At 41.8% G+C, this 14,389-nt stretch overlaps 1 protein-coding gene across 2 annotated transcripts in view; it reads right to left on the bottom strand.

Annotated features, from left to right (window-relative positions):
* Positions 1-10,686: 10,686 nt before the first annotated feature.
* The window catches only part of LOC119436275 (diacylglycerol O-acyltransferase 1-like), a 215,378-nt gene continuing 211,675 nt past the window's right edge, over positions 10,687-14,389 (bottom strand). For both annotated transcript variants that reach the window (XM_037703076.2, XM_037703075.2), the window contains one exon: positions 10,687-13,288. In XM_037703076.2, coding sequence (XP_037559004.1) covers positions 13,127-13,288 — 162 coding nt within the window. In that variant the 3' untranslated portion in view covers positions 10,687-13,126. The remainder of the gene's footprint in view (positions 13,289-14,389) is intronic.

Here is a 14,389-nt window from a genome sequence, read left to right on the forward strand (position 1 = left end):
CATGGCACATACCAGTCTCGTCTTTCATATGTGACACACTATTTTTGAATCATCGAATGTCAGCAGTGAGAGAAGTGTGTCAGACTTTTGTAGCATTGCCTGCAAAAATGTAGCGTAGGCTGTACCCCGTCATTTTAGCCCGTATGCCTAGGCTGTGAAAAAGATTTTTGCAGCTTCTGTAGTCTCGAGACACTTACTCGCGACTTTACCATCTTGCAGTCGATTCCTTTATTCCTGCTGTGAATTGCCTTGCATGCAAAATTCACTGGTTAAGGCACTCAGCCCCATCTTGTATATGTACTTGTTCAGTTACTGCTTTTTGGAAGAACCAATATTGCACATGACAGTTTGAAGCATTTCATCCCTTTTTCAGAAGAAGTTGACGTTTTAGGTGGCAGGATAAACTGGATTGCTTTTGTTCAGTTGACATACAGCAATCCCTGCAGACCTTCCCAACATCACAAAGATTCATTATTTTATTAGTGCAGAATATTTTCATATGCTTATCTTGTAAAATGGTCTCGAAAATCTGATCAGCAAAAACATATGTAGACAGCAGATTATTGCAGCCAGCAACTTCAGCATTTCTCACACTTATGTAAGTGTGAGAAATGCTGAAATGCTGTTTTCACCCTTACGCACCTACTGAATACGGCTCTCCAGCAGAATAAAATTGCAGTCGTTGTCTATCTCGACATTAGAAAGGCCTTTGATACAGTTGACCATCCTATATTACTGAACAAGATTAACAATCTAGGGTTTAGGGGCAAAATCCTGAACTTGCTTCGAAGCTACCTCAGTAACCGCAAGCAGCAAGTAATACTTAAAAATTATACGTCTACTTCGCAAACCGTACTAACTGGTGTGCCACAGGGTTCCGTTCTTGGACCCATGCTTTTCTCACTCTACATAAATGATTTCCCTGCAACGCTTAGGCATTCACAGGCTTTGATGTATGCTGACGACACCGCTCTTCTATTTTTTCTGGAGACAGTCTGCTTGATATACAGGATAAAATAAATGCTGAGTTAGATAATGTTGTTAAGTGGTTCACGTCCAATGAACTGACCCTTAATCTCAGTAAGACTAAGTATACAGTTTTTCATTCCAGGAAGAAAAAACTCAATACTGAAACATTGGATATATCATTACGAAGTATAAAACTACAAGTTTTCTCCTATAAATACTTGGGCATTTTCTTAGACTCAGACATGCACTGGAAAACTCACATTAAACACTTGTTCCAAGCTTGCTTACGGATGTTATATTCTTCTTAAGGCTCGTGAATGTTTCGAATATCCTGTCCTGCGCATTCTGTACTTTTCCTTCATACAGAGTCACATATCTTATTGTATTGATTCATGGGGAAACACCTTTACAACTTACCTTGATCCTGTATTCCGTCTGCAAATACGGGCATTAATAATTATCACTTCTTCTAGGTGTACACAATCCAGTACGTACTTGTACAGCTCATTGCATGTGTTGCCAGTGCATGCATTATATGAATTGAAAATTGCTGAGGTCATTCATAGTATTATCGATACCAATGATCCACTTCCAATTACATTGTTTAAAATCCCGCAACAAAATACAAGAGCTGCAACTAATCAGTGTTTTAATCTGCCTCCATGTCATAATTTGTACGGGAAAAGGCTCGTGGAATTTAACGGCGCACTTATTTGGAATTCTCTGCCAATACATATAAAAGAAGCCCGTAACTTCAGGTCTGCTGTCAGAAAATACTTTTTTGAAAAATACTGTCGAAAGTACACTTCTTTATATTTACATTCTTGCATAAGTTGTGCGTGTCAATTGCTTAAGTTGTGTATGTCAATTTCATTGTTATGTATTTGCTTTGTTCGCTCGCGTGCGTGAAGGATAATATGAACACTGAGGTTATATTTGCATTTGTGTATGAGTTATGCATATTAATATTACTATTATGTATTATGTCTTCTGTTTATGTTTGCTCGCGTGCTGAGTTTCATACCCTAAGTTGTCTGTGGACCCGGGACTAGCCAATGCCTATGGGTCCAGTAATGCTTTTGTATATTGTAAAGTATGTTGTAAATAAAGAATGAAAAAAAAAAAAGTTGGCTCCCCTCCAAGGCTCTGCAGACCCCCCCAAAACTCGTCCTCCGAGTACATTCCTATCTGAAATGCAAAGTTTACAAGGGAAAACCTGCTGCGGCCATCAAGCTGCCTCTGGTCATTATTTCTTTCCCCTTTTGTCTGTTCTATTCTGAGAAATTTGGTGCTGTCATGGCTCGGCACTGGGAACCCAGTTCTATACGATGGGGTTACAGCTGTTCTCTTTCAAGGTGCTCCCACAATAAGTGGTGGGAAAGGCGGCCGGCAGTTTTTCACAGCTCAAAGATAAGGTGGCTGCCCTCCTGCTTTCAACTGTAAATGCTCAAAGGGGGGGTCTGTGTATGACAGTTTTGGGGCATCTGTGGAGCTATGCAGAGCAGCCAACTTACAGGGATGTGGAGAACGCCCCCATTTCAGCCTTTCTCTACCCATGCAATGGTGCACTGGTAACAGTGGTGTGCAATCACAAATATGGGGTATGTCTGTAGACTACGAAGAAATCCTTTGTACATTGTATGCAGCATATAGAGCACATGCCCCTTTGAGTATGTGTAGAAGAATAACCAGTTTACTTGTTGACATTTTCTTTTTAATATTTGTCAAGGGCTCTGCAGTACTCTTAAATCTTGGTGCACAGAGCGTCAAAGTGTATATGCGCTACTCTATGCCTTCACCATATGTCTTTCTGCTGTGTGGTGCAGTTCCCATTGCGCTTCCGACGCTCCAGATCTTTGGATGATAAGAGTTCTTTCAATTCAGCAGGCCTTTGGAACTTATGGCATACCACAGCAACTCCCTTAAACAGCATGTAGTCAGCCTGTCAGTCGCAGGCAACATAGCCTGTACATCCAGATCTGCCACAGGAGAACGGTCTTCTTAAGAAAGGTGCCCAACATCCTTTCTGGTGACAAATCGCCGAGCATTTTACTGTCGACAACCATGTTAATATTTGACCAGTGCGAGATTTTAGAAGCTACCAAGTTCTAATCTGAAACATTCTTCACGAGGTCAACATAGTTTTTTGTAATGGCTATCTGGCCTCTTTCATGAAACATAAAAACGCTCTACATGTACGGCCGACGTCGAATGCCCCAATATCTATGCACAGGCATCTTACTTTTTATAAAGGGCCCGTACACACAAATCGCTTCTGTCAGTCGGCTGAAATAAGAGTATTAATTTCAGCATGCATAATGATTCAATTACACAGAAAAAAAAAAGCTACACTTTTGATAGCGTGAGGTCCTGCTCTGTTCATGTTTCTCCTAGAACACTCGAGACGCACATTGCACTCACTCCGTCCTAGGCGCCTGCTGATTTCCATCAATGCACAGACCCATTGCCACTGTGCATGTGCACACGTATACAGGGTGTTTTTTTCTAGCTGCACCAAATTTTTTAAATTAGAAAAATATAAATCTTGGTCACATTATGTTTACCATTCAAGTGTACGGATTGGCAGCCTCTAGATACAGAGCAATTTCCGCACTTACATGTGTAATTAGCGAAGTTACGGTCATTAACTTTCTAATTATCAACAATAGGTGGCTACAGCAAATGAGTACTTTGGGGCCTGTCCTCGACACTAGCTATCCCAACGATCAAGGTCATCGCTGGTCCGGCCGCGCGAGCAGCTTGCGTTATCTCCTTGCCGTCTGCGGCGTTGGCCTAGCGCTTCAATGCCGGCGGGCCGCCAAATTTAATTCGTCATTCCGTCGGGCGCCACGTTGCACTGTAGTGCCAACCTCGCTCCTTGGGCTTTTAGATACTGCAGGCATGGCGTCACATCAGTCTGTAGTGTCGACTGCGAACGCCGCAGACAGCAAGGAGATAACGCTAGCTGCTCGTGGGGCCGGACCGGCGGTGACCTCGGAGACGTGACGAAAGACGGGGCGCGGCGACATCGACGACACAGATGCTCTTTTTGCGGCCAGTTTTGGTTTCAAGGAGCCTGCCAAGGGGAACTAATTGTTCGCGTAGCCCCCACATGAACTCTGCTATTCAAAATTTGTTCGTTGAGATAGGTAGCATCGAGAACAGGCCCCAAAGTACTCATTTACTGTAGCCACCTATTGTTAATTTAATTAAATTATGAGGTTTTACAGTGCCAAAACCAGTTCTGATTATAAGGCACGCCATAGTGGGGGACTCCGGAAATTTGGACCACCTCGGGTTCTTTAACGTGCACCTAAATCTAAGTACACGGGAGCCACCTATTGTTGATAATTAGAAAGTTAATTACCATAACTTCGCTAATTATGCACGGAAGTGCGGAAATTTCTCTGTATCTAGAGGCCGCCAATCCATACACTTGAATGCTAAACATAACGTGACCAAGATGTATATTTTTCCAATTTTAAAAATTTGGTGCAGCTAAAAAAAACAAAGAACACCCTGTATATAGGTATATACATGTATATAGGCACACAAACTCATAGGATACATACGTTGCACAAACATTAACCATTTGCTGCAGAAAACCTATGCTATATTTCATAACTATTCTCTACCAAACAAAGCATGTTTTGCATTGCATACATGTCAACTGGAGCTCATTTGACAGCTATGGTGACATCTAGTTGACATGAAAAAGCTACAGGTGACAGCTAACTGTAAATTCATCTGCTTTGATGGAAATCTGGCAGCAGAGCTTCCCAGGATTGTGTTGCAAGGTGCCCCAACCCCGTATAATGCACATCATTAAGCTGATAGCAGACAATGATGCTGAAAATCAAGGTATCACTAACACTGTTTTTGTAGTTGGTGCAAAAACTTTTTTTTCCAACTGCATTAGGCCTTGCAGTTCTTGAATGTTTTGAGCCTTGAATGACAGCATAGACTTGTAACTGATGTGAGCTGCTTGAACCTTGCCTCATTCACAATTCCAGTTGTAAGCAGGTATTGCACAAAAACTTTTCAGTATTAAATATTGCTTTTAATATTGCACAGAACATAATACATTCCTAGGTGTTCACTTAGCATGCCTCCTGAACAGAAGCACACAAACATAACCAGACCAAATTCATATATATACAGCAACCTTTCACCAAGAATCTGAACCTCCAGTACCTGAAGTATACATCTTCATTGACCTTGTACATTGAGTAGTGGGACTAGATTACAAAAAAGAAGTGTTTTAGAGAGATAAATTTTTACAAAAATAAGTTTGTTGACAAGGAACTGCTGAAAGGTTCAAAATTATGAAGCAAATGCCCTATTGTATCTAACACTCTATTAACTCTGCAACTCGCAACATCTGACCATGCATCTCATATATAGAAGAGCTTGAAGACTGGTAAGCAGATACAGGTTTGTTCAGTCATATATATTTTCTTGACAAACATGCATACATACAAACATACATACATACATACATACATACATACATATTGCAGCATCATAAAAAAACATGATTCATTCAATTTTTCTTCACTTTGCATAATTTTTAAAGGGTCCCTCACCACTGGAAATTTTGGTCATGCACTAGAAGTTGTCAAGTATGATTCATCATTCTACTGCAAGAGTTTTTTAAGAGGAGCTTAGTAGTAGCCAGAATATAAAGAAATAAAAGCTGCAAGACCATGGTGTGAGGAAATGAGCTACCTTCCCCGCAGCAGAGGCCCCCTCCCATTGCTTCTTTTAGTGGGCACTACATTCCCCTCCTGCTTCCTCCCAAATGAAAGCCCACATGAGATTTGTGCCACTTTACTGCTTGGCGCACTTCTGGAGGCAGTTTCGCACTATCTGCATTTCCCAACACTCCCCAAACTTATGCGCTGCAGGTGCCACACTAATGGCATGAGAATGCCATATGTGTGATGTTACCTCTGCTGGCTGGGAAAGAGGTTCCGTGGGGAAGAAGGGTGCATGGGCTTTTGCTTTTAATTTTCAGCGCTCAGTATGAGCTACACCGCGGGAGCGCGTGGCCAAGCGACTTGTAAGGTTGAACAGTGGCACCGATCGTGACATGTTTTCGAGTTATCAGGGGAGGGTTTGGCTGTTCCTGCGAGTGCGCATCGCCTCCACTTGCTTGCTTTCACGCTCGCCCTCGTTTTGCCCAGTGGCGATATTAGCTTCGAAAATGATGACGGCCGCCCTGGCTTGACGCCCAAACTTCGTGTTCGACAGGTCGAGCTTCACAAAACAGGCGATTTCTAGCCTGGCTCTTTGTGTTGACTTCATTTTATTTAATGGGGAATTCCGGACTGATGCGCCGTGCACCCTAATGCGTGTAAGTGGCTGCGTGTAGTGTGCACAATGAAACACTAATACGTTGTTCACTTGGGAAAATGTCCGAAGTGCAAAATCCTGAACGCCTGCGAATAGTTCCACTGTCCCTGAAGCAATATCATCATCATCATCAGCCTATATTTATGTCCACTGCAGGACGAAGGCCTCTCCCTGCAATCTCCAATTACCCCTGTCATGTGCTAGCTGATTCCAACTTGCGCCTGCAAATTTACTAACTTCATCATCCCACCTGTTTTCTGTTGTCCTTGACTACGCTTCCCTTCTCTTGGTATCCATTCTGTAACCCTAATGGTCCACCGGTTATCCATCCTAAGCATTACATGGCCTGCCCAGCTCCATTTCTTCCGCTTAATGTCAACTAGAATATCGGCTATCCCAGTTTGTTCTCTGATCCACACCGCTCTCTTCCTGTCTCTTAACGTTACTCCTAAGATTTTTCGTTCCATCGCTCTTTGCGCGATTTGTGAAGCAATATACTCAATGCCAAATAGCAGAGATGATGCGGAGGCCGAATAAGACTGTTAATCGCATCATCTAAGCTTATAGAGATGAAGGCCGCATCAGCGACGCCCCTCATAAACGGCATCCTCGTGCAACGACTGCTGCTCAGGACATGGATATCCTCGACGCCGCACAAGCAAGTCCCTTCTGCACTGCCAAGGAGATCGGTGCTGGCACTGGTGTGTCTGCAAGCGTGTCGACAATAAAAAACGACTAGCAGAAAAACTCGGGAGCCACGTTGCGGCCCTGAAGCCGCGTCTCTCCGAGGCAAACGAGATGAGTGCATCTTAACTTCGCGACCGAATACGTCTCCTGGACCACGGACGATTGGAAAACTGTACTCTTTTTCCGACGAGTCTACCTTCACAACACGCTGGGACCAAAAGCAACGCGTGTGGCGCCCTGTAAATGCCCGCTACGACCCCCTTTACATGCAGCAAGTTGCATCGAGCGGCCGCAGTGCTGTCAATGTTTGGGGCGCAATGTCCTGAGATTGACTTGGCGTTTTCCACCGCATTGAAGGACCGCTGATATCGGCAAGGTATTGCAACATACTTTATTATGTCATGATCCCTTACGCGTTGAACGGGCCTTTTCCTGAAGGAGAATTCCTGCTCCAACAAGATATGTCACCTGTACACACTGCAAAGGTTGTTGAGGAGCTCCTGAACATGCGAGGGGTACGGTGTCTCAGATGGGTCTCAGGGGTAGAATGAAGGTCGGGCTTTACAAAACAGGATTGAACACATCATCCGCTGATGAGTTATGAGGCGCTGTAGAAGAAGAATGGATGCACCTCCAAAATGAACAGTTTCATTGAGAATCTGTACGCGTCACTCCCGTCGAGGATGCAGAACGTGATTGCCATTCAAGTGGCTATGACCCGCTCGCTACTTAGGCGTGGTGACCACTCCATCTATTTTCTTTTCTTGTTACTCGTGTTCTTGCCCTTTAATATTTCCTTTCATATTAAAAAATCTCATTATCTCTGTTGTTGCCTTTTTTTTATGCTTTCTGAATCCAGTCAGTATACATTATTCACGTTGTTAGTCATATAATTATCTTGACTAGGGCATGTTCACTATGTTATTTGCTTTGTATTCCAGTGAAGATATATTACAATTCTCGAGTTATTTTTCTGTTGCTAATTTCTTTCACTGTGAGAAATTGGCTTTTCTTTGCCATCTTACGCTATACTTGCCAATTTCTATCACGCAAAAATAAAACAAACCAAAGAAGCAGTGCAGCTTTTGTTTTCACTGAAATACAGGAAGCCTTTTTCTCATTCCAGCCACATTTTGCTCTCTTTTGATGATTACTCAATCTTTTGGTAAGTCAGTTAAGTTACTTAGTCAAGAGTTAAGTTACTCAGTCAAGACCTCACGTTGACGTATCCAAGAAAAGCGTTTCCTGCCGGCTCCCTTTTATAAGTGAACTGACTAGAGACTGGTATATGTTAATAAGTGGTGTTATTAGAACGTATTATCAGGTGTGGTTCCGGTAAACAAGCAAAGTACAGCTACTGCCGCCACAGAAGAAATGATGCTAACGTGCACCGGCCGGAACGGTATCAAAGGCAACGCGTTGGGCAATGGCAGCACAGCTCTACTAAAATTCTCTTCTGAAAATATTGCACAGCCTGTGTCGTCACCGGGTATTCCTCTTCGCTAGAAACATGACACGATCAGAAAGTCTTTAATTTAAGTAAAAAGCACTTGCATAGCCCTTCTTGAACGAAGGTAGCGCTCATTCTTTGATAAGTTTCGCACGACATCTCTGGTCGGTGGCAAAGTCGCTGTATGATCTTCTCTTCAGTAAAGATAGAATGAACGAGCAAAATAAATGGCAAAAAGTTCCTTCCAATAAAGGAGGGAGAGGGTGAAAGCAAGCAAGTGGAGGCGATGCACGCTCGCAGGAACAGCCAAACCCTCCCCTGATAACTCGAAAACATGCCACGATCGGCGCCACTGTTCAACCTTACAGGGCGCTTGGCCACGCGCTCCCGCAGTGTAGCTCATACTGAGCGCGATAGTACATCGGTGAAATACCTTGCAGACAAAACCATCACTGTATCACATATGTGCTGTGCTTATCTGTCTGCAATACCTGAACCTAGTGAAGGGCCCTTTAAAGTTAAGATATTTATCACGCATGCCATAAGCAGCGTGTCGCCAAAAATACCTGAAGGCTGTGAAATATGTCGCATTGCAGGTGCACTTAACAAGCAAAATTACTGGAATTGTTAGCAGCAAACTACATTGTATGAACTTCAACAAGATATTTACAGCTCACGAATACCATCTCAATGCACAACACATTGTTAGATGCCATGGGCCATACTTTGTAACAATTCGTTTCATTATCCATTCTTCTGAACTGCCATACCAATGGCCAATCCAGCAATAACGGCGATATGGTTACATTTGAGCCTACGCTGGACGTTGAAAAGTAGAGAAAGTGAAATCGATTGTTGCAAAACACAGCCTCTATATATCTTCCAGGAAGCCTCATTCTAAGAGTGGATGGCTTCAGAAATTTATTTCAATTCTGCCGACCTACAGAAAGCAAAATCCTTGAACACTGACCTATACGGACATCAGCGCGAGCTGCTATAAACGTGCTGCTGCATTTCCTAAGAGAGACCGGATTTTGCAACAAATTGTGACTGTGCACTGCGTGGCATATGCCTCAGTGGGACATTCTGTATGACTATGTGGCACCTTTGCAGAGTGACAACGCCCACACAGGTAGTTCTATATTGTTCATTCTTCTCTTCTTTTTCTGTCATCTTTTGTGCCCCTTGTCCCCTTCCACAGTACAGGGTAACCAACTGGAGATATCCTCTGGTTAACCTGTCTTTGCTTTTATCTCTCTCTCTCTGCCGACCTGAGTTTCAGCATGCAAGACCCGGTGTTCATCTTTGTAGTACAGACAATTGATAACAATCAATTCTTGGAATGACATCTAGAAGTCCTACACACGGTTAGCACAACACAATTCTAGATTTCTACTGCTTATGCTCGCAAAATGAAACTTATTGGGCACGAAGAAATGGGTAGGAGGAAAAACTTTCGAAGTTTTATTGTTGGCCCAAAATTTTTTGATATGAGCATTCTCTACTGCAAGACACACGCCAAGATGCTAATTTATCCGTCTATATGCAGCTGTTGTCCTTGTCAATGAACGACTGTGAAGGTTAAGGGAGCACACACCAATCTAGCTAAGGTCTAATCTAGGGCTTACACTTTTTCTCACAGATGATAAGAGAATGCACTTGAAGAAAAAACGAGGCATGGCACTACCCATATATGTACTGGAACAGCTGCAGTCATCCATGGAATAAGCCATAGATTAGCACACTGAGAACAATAACTCGTCCTTCGCTCAGGAAAAAATGTCCCATACAATTCTCAGGTGACATTGCACAGATCGATTCCAAACTTTTGGAGAATCATTCACATGTTCTAAAAATGTGTGAGGATTAGCTGTCCACAGTGCACAATATATGTTTGGTTACTTTGCAGAATATATGTATTGCTGTGGTTTTTGTTTTTTATATGTAATGCAACAAATCAGGGAGACCATTTGTGCTAGCCTTGTAATGGGCAAGGAATTCCATGTATCAGCTAAAAGGTACCCAATGCAGTCAATATAAACCACAAAATAAAGAAAACTACACTGGAGCATGTTTCTGCTAGAGCACCGTTGGCTGGTGCTTTTTTAGGGGGGGGGGGGGGGGGGGCTGCTGTCGAAGTAAGTAGGTGCAACCAATGCAGGAGCAGTATGAAAAAAAGATTGCTTGAATAATTTGTTGCCGGTAACATGGATCAAGGCAGACAGTACATGTTCAATTGGATTTTTATTGCCGCAGTGTATAGCGAGACACCAAGAACACGACAATGAAAGGCAAACATGAATGCTAACTACCAACTTGTGCGCATGTTTGTCTTTCGTCATCCTGTTCCCTGCTTCATGCTATATACACTTCTGTAACAATAATGGTCTACGAACTAGCCCAATCTGCCACCCTTGTAATCATGAATGACATGGGGAATTACTGTATGCAATGTATCACCACAATGAAAGATCTCGCAAATTAAACTAATTTGATGCTATCACTTACTTTGGAAAGGGGGAGTAACAAAGGGCTTTTTTATAAATCTGTTCGATATAAAAAATGTTGACTCACAACGTGGAGTAACACAAGCATGTGTTTTTGAATGAGAGGTATGACCAGAAGAATTCCCATTTTTTTACCAGGTACCTACGCGCCTTTAAAAAAAATATATTGCACTTATATGGTACACTGAACAGCATCAGATAGACATGATGCAAAGAAATAATATCAGCTTATTGTGACAAGCTGCAATTTATGTGGTTAGTGCCATAATGAATTGTGTAAATAGACACCATATTTTTTGTCACACAATGTAATGGTTCCCATTTTAAAAAGCAACGCCTAGAGAAGCACAGCATAAATATCGCAGCTGTTTCTTGTTCTGTCATTAGAAAACTGCTTTTTGGTGCCCAAGAATGCATTAGTATGAGTGACAGGGGGTTATTATGTAGATTAAAGCCGTAGAATGTGAGACCAGGTGTATTGCTTTGCTCTACTATTTCTACTTCACAGATGCAAATTTATTTTTAGGGCACTGGCGTTTTCTAATACCTTGTATACTGATGTAGTTGATGCATAGCTTTATGACAAGTTGGTTCCTACGTCACATAAATAGCATTTGTACTTCAAGTATGAACAGCAACCTAATTCCATGAACACTGAATTGTGTGTGTGTGTGTGTTTTTTTTAATGCATTTCAGCCTCAAATTCTTAAATTAGTGTGCTGTGTTGAAGTCGGATACAAGTTTATAGCATTCATTTATTCTTAATCAATGCACTCTTTACAAAACAGGCAAGTTATCAGACATTAGTGGTTTCCACAATCACACTTCTAGAGATGAACAGCATCTACTTGGTTTGTTTTTCTGAAATTTTATAGCCTAAGCTGTGAAGTTGACATTGCAGGGCTTTTAAACAAAACTTTCAAAGGGAAGTTCTTGGGGTTATAGGATGTACAGATGGAAATAAACAGAACACACAGACCAAATTTATAAAGACAATGAAAAGAGTACCATGCAAGTAAATAAGCCTGCCAATAAGAAAGCCTGCACTGAACTAGTAACAGCTGGCTTCAGTTGAGGCCACAATGTAAGGAACATTTTTGCTCAATAAGTACTGTACATGCTAAGAAAATATAAACTGTTGGGCTTGCCAATTGGACATAAAACTTAATAAATGTGCAAAGGTAAAAAAGAAATACAATTGGTGAAAACATTTTTAAGTGAGGAGCCGTACGAAGCAGTCTCCCCATTCAGTGCTTCATGCTGAATGAGACACACACAACAGTTGAGCGTTTTCATGCCTTGCGGGCAATAAAAGCCCTAGCAGAGCTGCCACTAAATAACCTAAGCAGCTCACTAAAGTTACGTTACCACTGCACCTTATATTTATAATGGAGAAAATTCCCACATTCTTGCTGGTTTTACATATTGTTTCAATATGCGTAAGAGCTATTTGGGGCAATGTTTGAGCTGCAATTTCATCTATAAGCAAGACAGACGCTCTTCTGTGCACCAGGTAATTGGTGTTCACAAAACACCAATACTGACACTGACCATAAGACTAAGTTATGAAGAACAGGACAGGTTAACAATATGTTTAAAGATGTGTTCTCGTGCCTAAACGGCTTTTTCCTGCTTAAGAAAACACTGAAAACCAATGTCACATTTGTTGTTCTTTAGCAAGAGTACATGGGTCCTTTTCAGCTTAGAAAAACTGAAAAATAGAAACGTGAATAATCTGAGAGGTTCGATTACATTCAATACAAATAGGAAGTAATGAAGCTTCTCTTAAATCGCATGCACATTTCATATGAAATTAGCAAAGCTAACTAGTCTCATGAACAAGACAACAGTATTGGTGCAAACATGTTAGTGCTACAATGCACGTTGGGTATCCTGCTTGATAAGTTGGTATCAAGCGCTCTCCGTGAAGAATGACAGAAAAAAAAAAAAAAGAGATCACTATGCATTTCCAGCTAAACAACTGATGCACATGCTGCACATCTATACATCCATGGATCACAGCAGCACTTGTACTCTGAAAAAATGGTAGAGAAAGTTGGAGTATACACCATTCTGATATTCATTATGACAAACTGGCACAGCTGGTTCACCTGCTAATAATCATTACTGCAGCAGTCTGTGCTTGCACACAAGATGATCAGACAGTACGTGATGTGCCATAGTTGATTATGTAATAGTCATGATAGTACATCAGTATAGCCAAAGGCTGGCCAATTATGAGTGAAATCCAGACAGCCATGTTACCCAGGTTGTTGTACCGGTTGCGGAAGCAGTTGTCAATGACAAATGCGAAAGGCACCTGCATAAGGAAAAAAACAATTTACACGCATATATGTATCAGCCTGAAAACTAAGTAAGGAAGCTGCTCTGCATTATCTTGAAGAATAAACTCGACCTAAGGTTCCTCTGGCCAGTCTAAACACAACCATTATTCAAATACATGCACAGTTATCTTCATCCAACATATACAAACTCAAGTGATGGTACAGGGGTTTTGAGCATGACATATTAAAGGGGCCTTGTGATTCAGATTGAACACATTTTTATTCATTGGTTAAGCCCATTTTACATGGTGCGATTTTGTCTGCGAATTCGCACGTGCGAATTCGCAGCTGCGGAAAATAGGCCGCTGGAGCCTTCGTGCGTGCGTTTTTTCGATGTTCGGCGTGCTGAACTTCTCTGCGAAAAACACAGATGCGATGGTAGCCACTGTAGCGGTGGAAACAGACGACCAATAGGAGACGGCTCGCTCATATGTCATCGCCAGTCAGAATGCTTAACGAGTATGCGAAAAACGCAGCTGCCGTAGATACATGTGAAATGGGACTGCGAATTTCGCATCTGCGGAAATCGCAGCTGCGAAAAACGCACTGCAAATTCGCATCATGTGAAACGGGCTTTACACAATATGGGTTCTCATGGTGCAACTCCCCATCATAACATTGAGATGAAAGTATATTTATTATTTTATTCATCCCTAGAAAAGGATTTTTACACTGAAAGCAGTGGTACAATTTTTGGCAGAAGACATAAGCATGGTACTGTCCATTGTGATTGGCTCACCATGCGTGTTGTGCATCTTTCCTTTGCACTGTACACAGAAATGTAAACACACATGCACATATGGGTTTACGTGCACTCGAGTTTACTGTATTTTCAGTACAAAAATCAAGCCCAAAAATAAGCATTACAGTATCTACAGAAGTTAGGGGGTGTTTGAATAGTGAAATTTCCTAATTGGATCAAATATTCTATGAAAACGACGTTCGAATATCAAATTGAATACCAAGTATTTTCTCATTTCAGAACAAAGTGAAATGTCATGTTAAGAAAAAGGCTTATTTACATAGTTTGATACATGCATGTAAAACCATTTGCAACTGGAAGTCTGGTCAACTAG

The sequence above is a fragment of the Dermacentor silvarum genome, chromosome 1 (genome assembly GCF_013339745.2).
Source record: "Dermacentor silvarum isolate Dsil-2018 chromosome 1, BIME_Dsil_1.4, whole genome shotgun sequence".
Lineage (NCBI taxonomy): Eukaryota > Metazoa > Arthropoda > Arachnida > Ixodida > Ixodidae > Dermacentor > Dermacentor silvarum.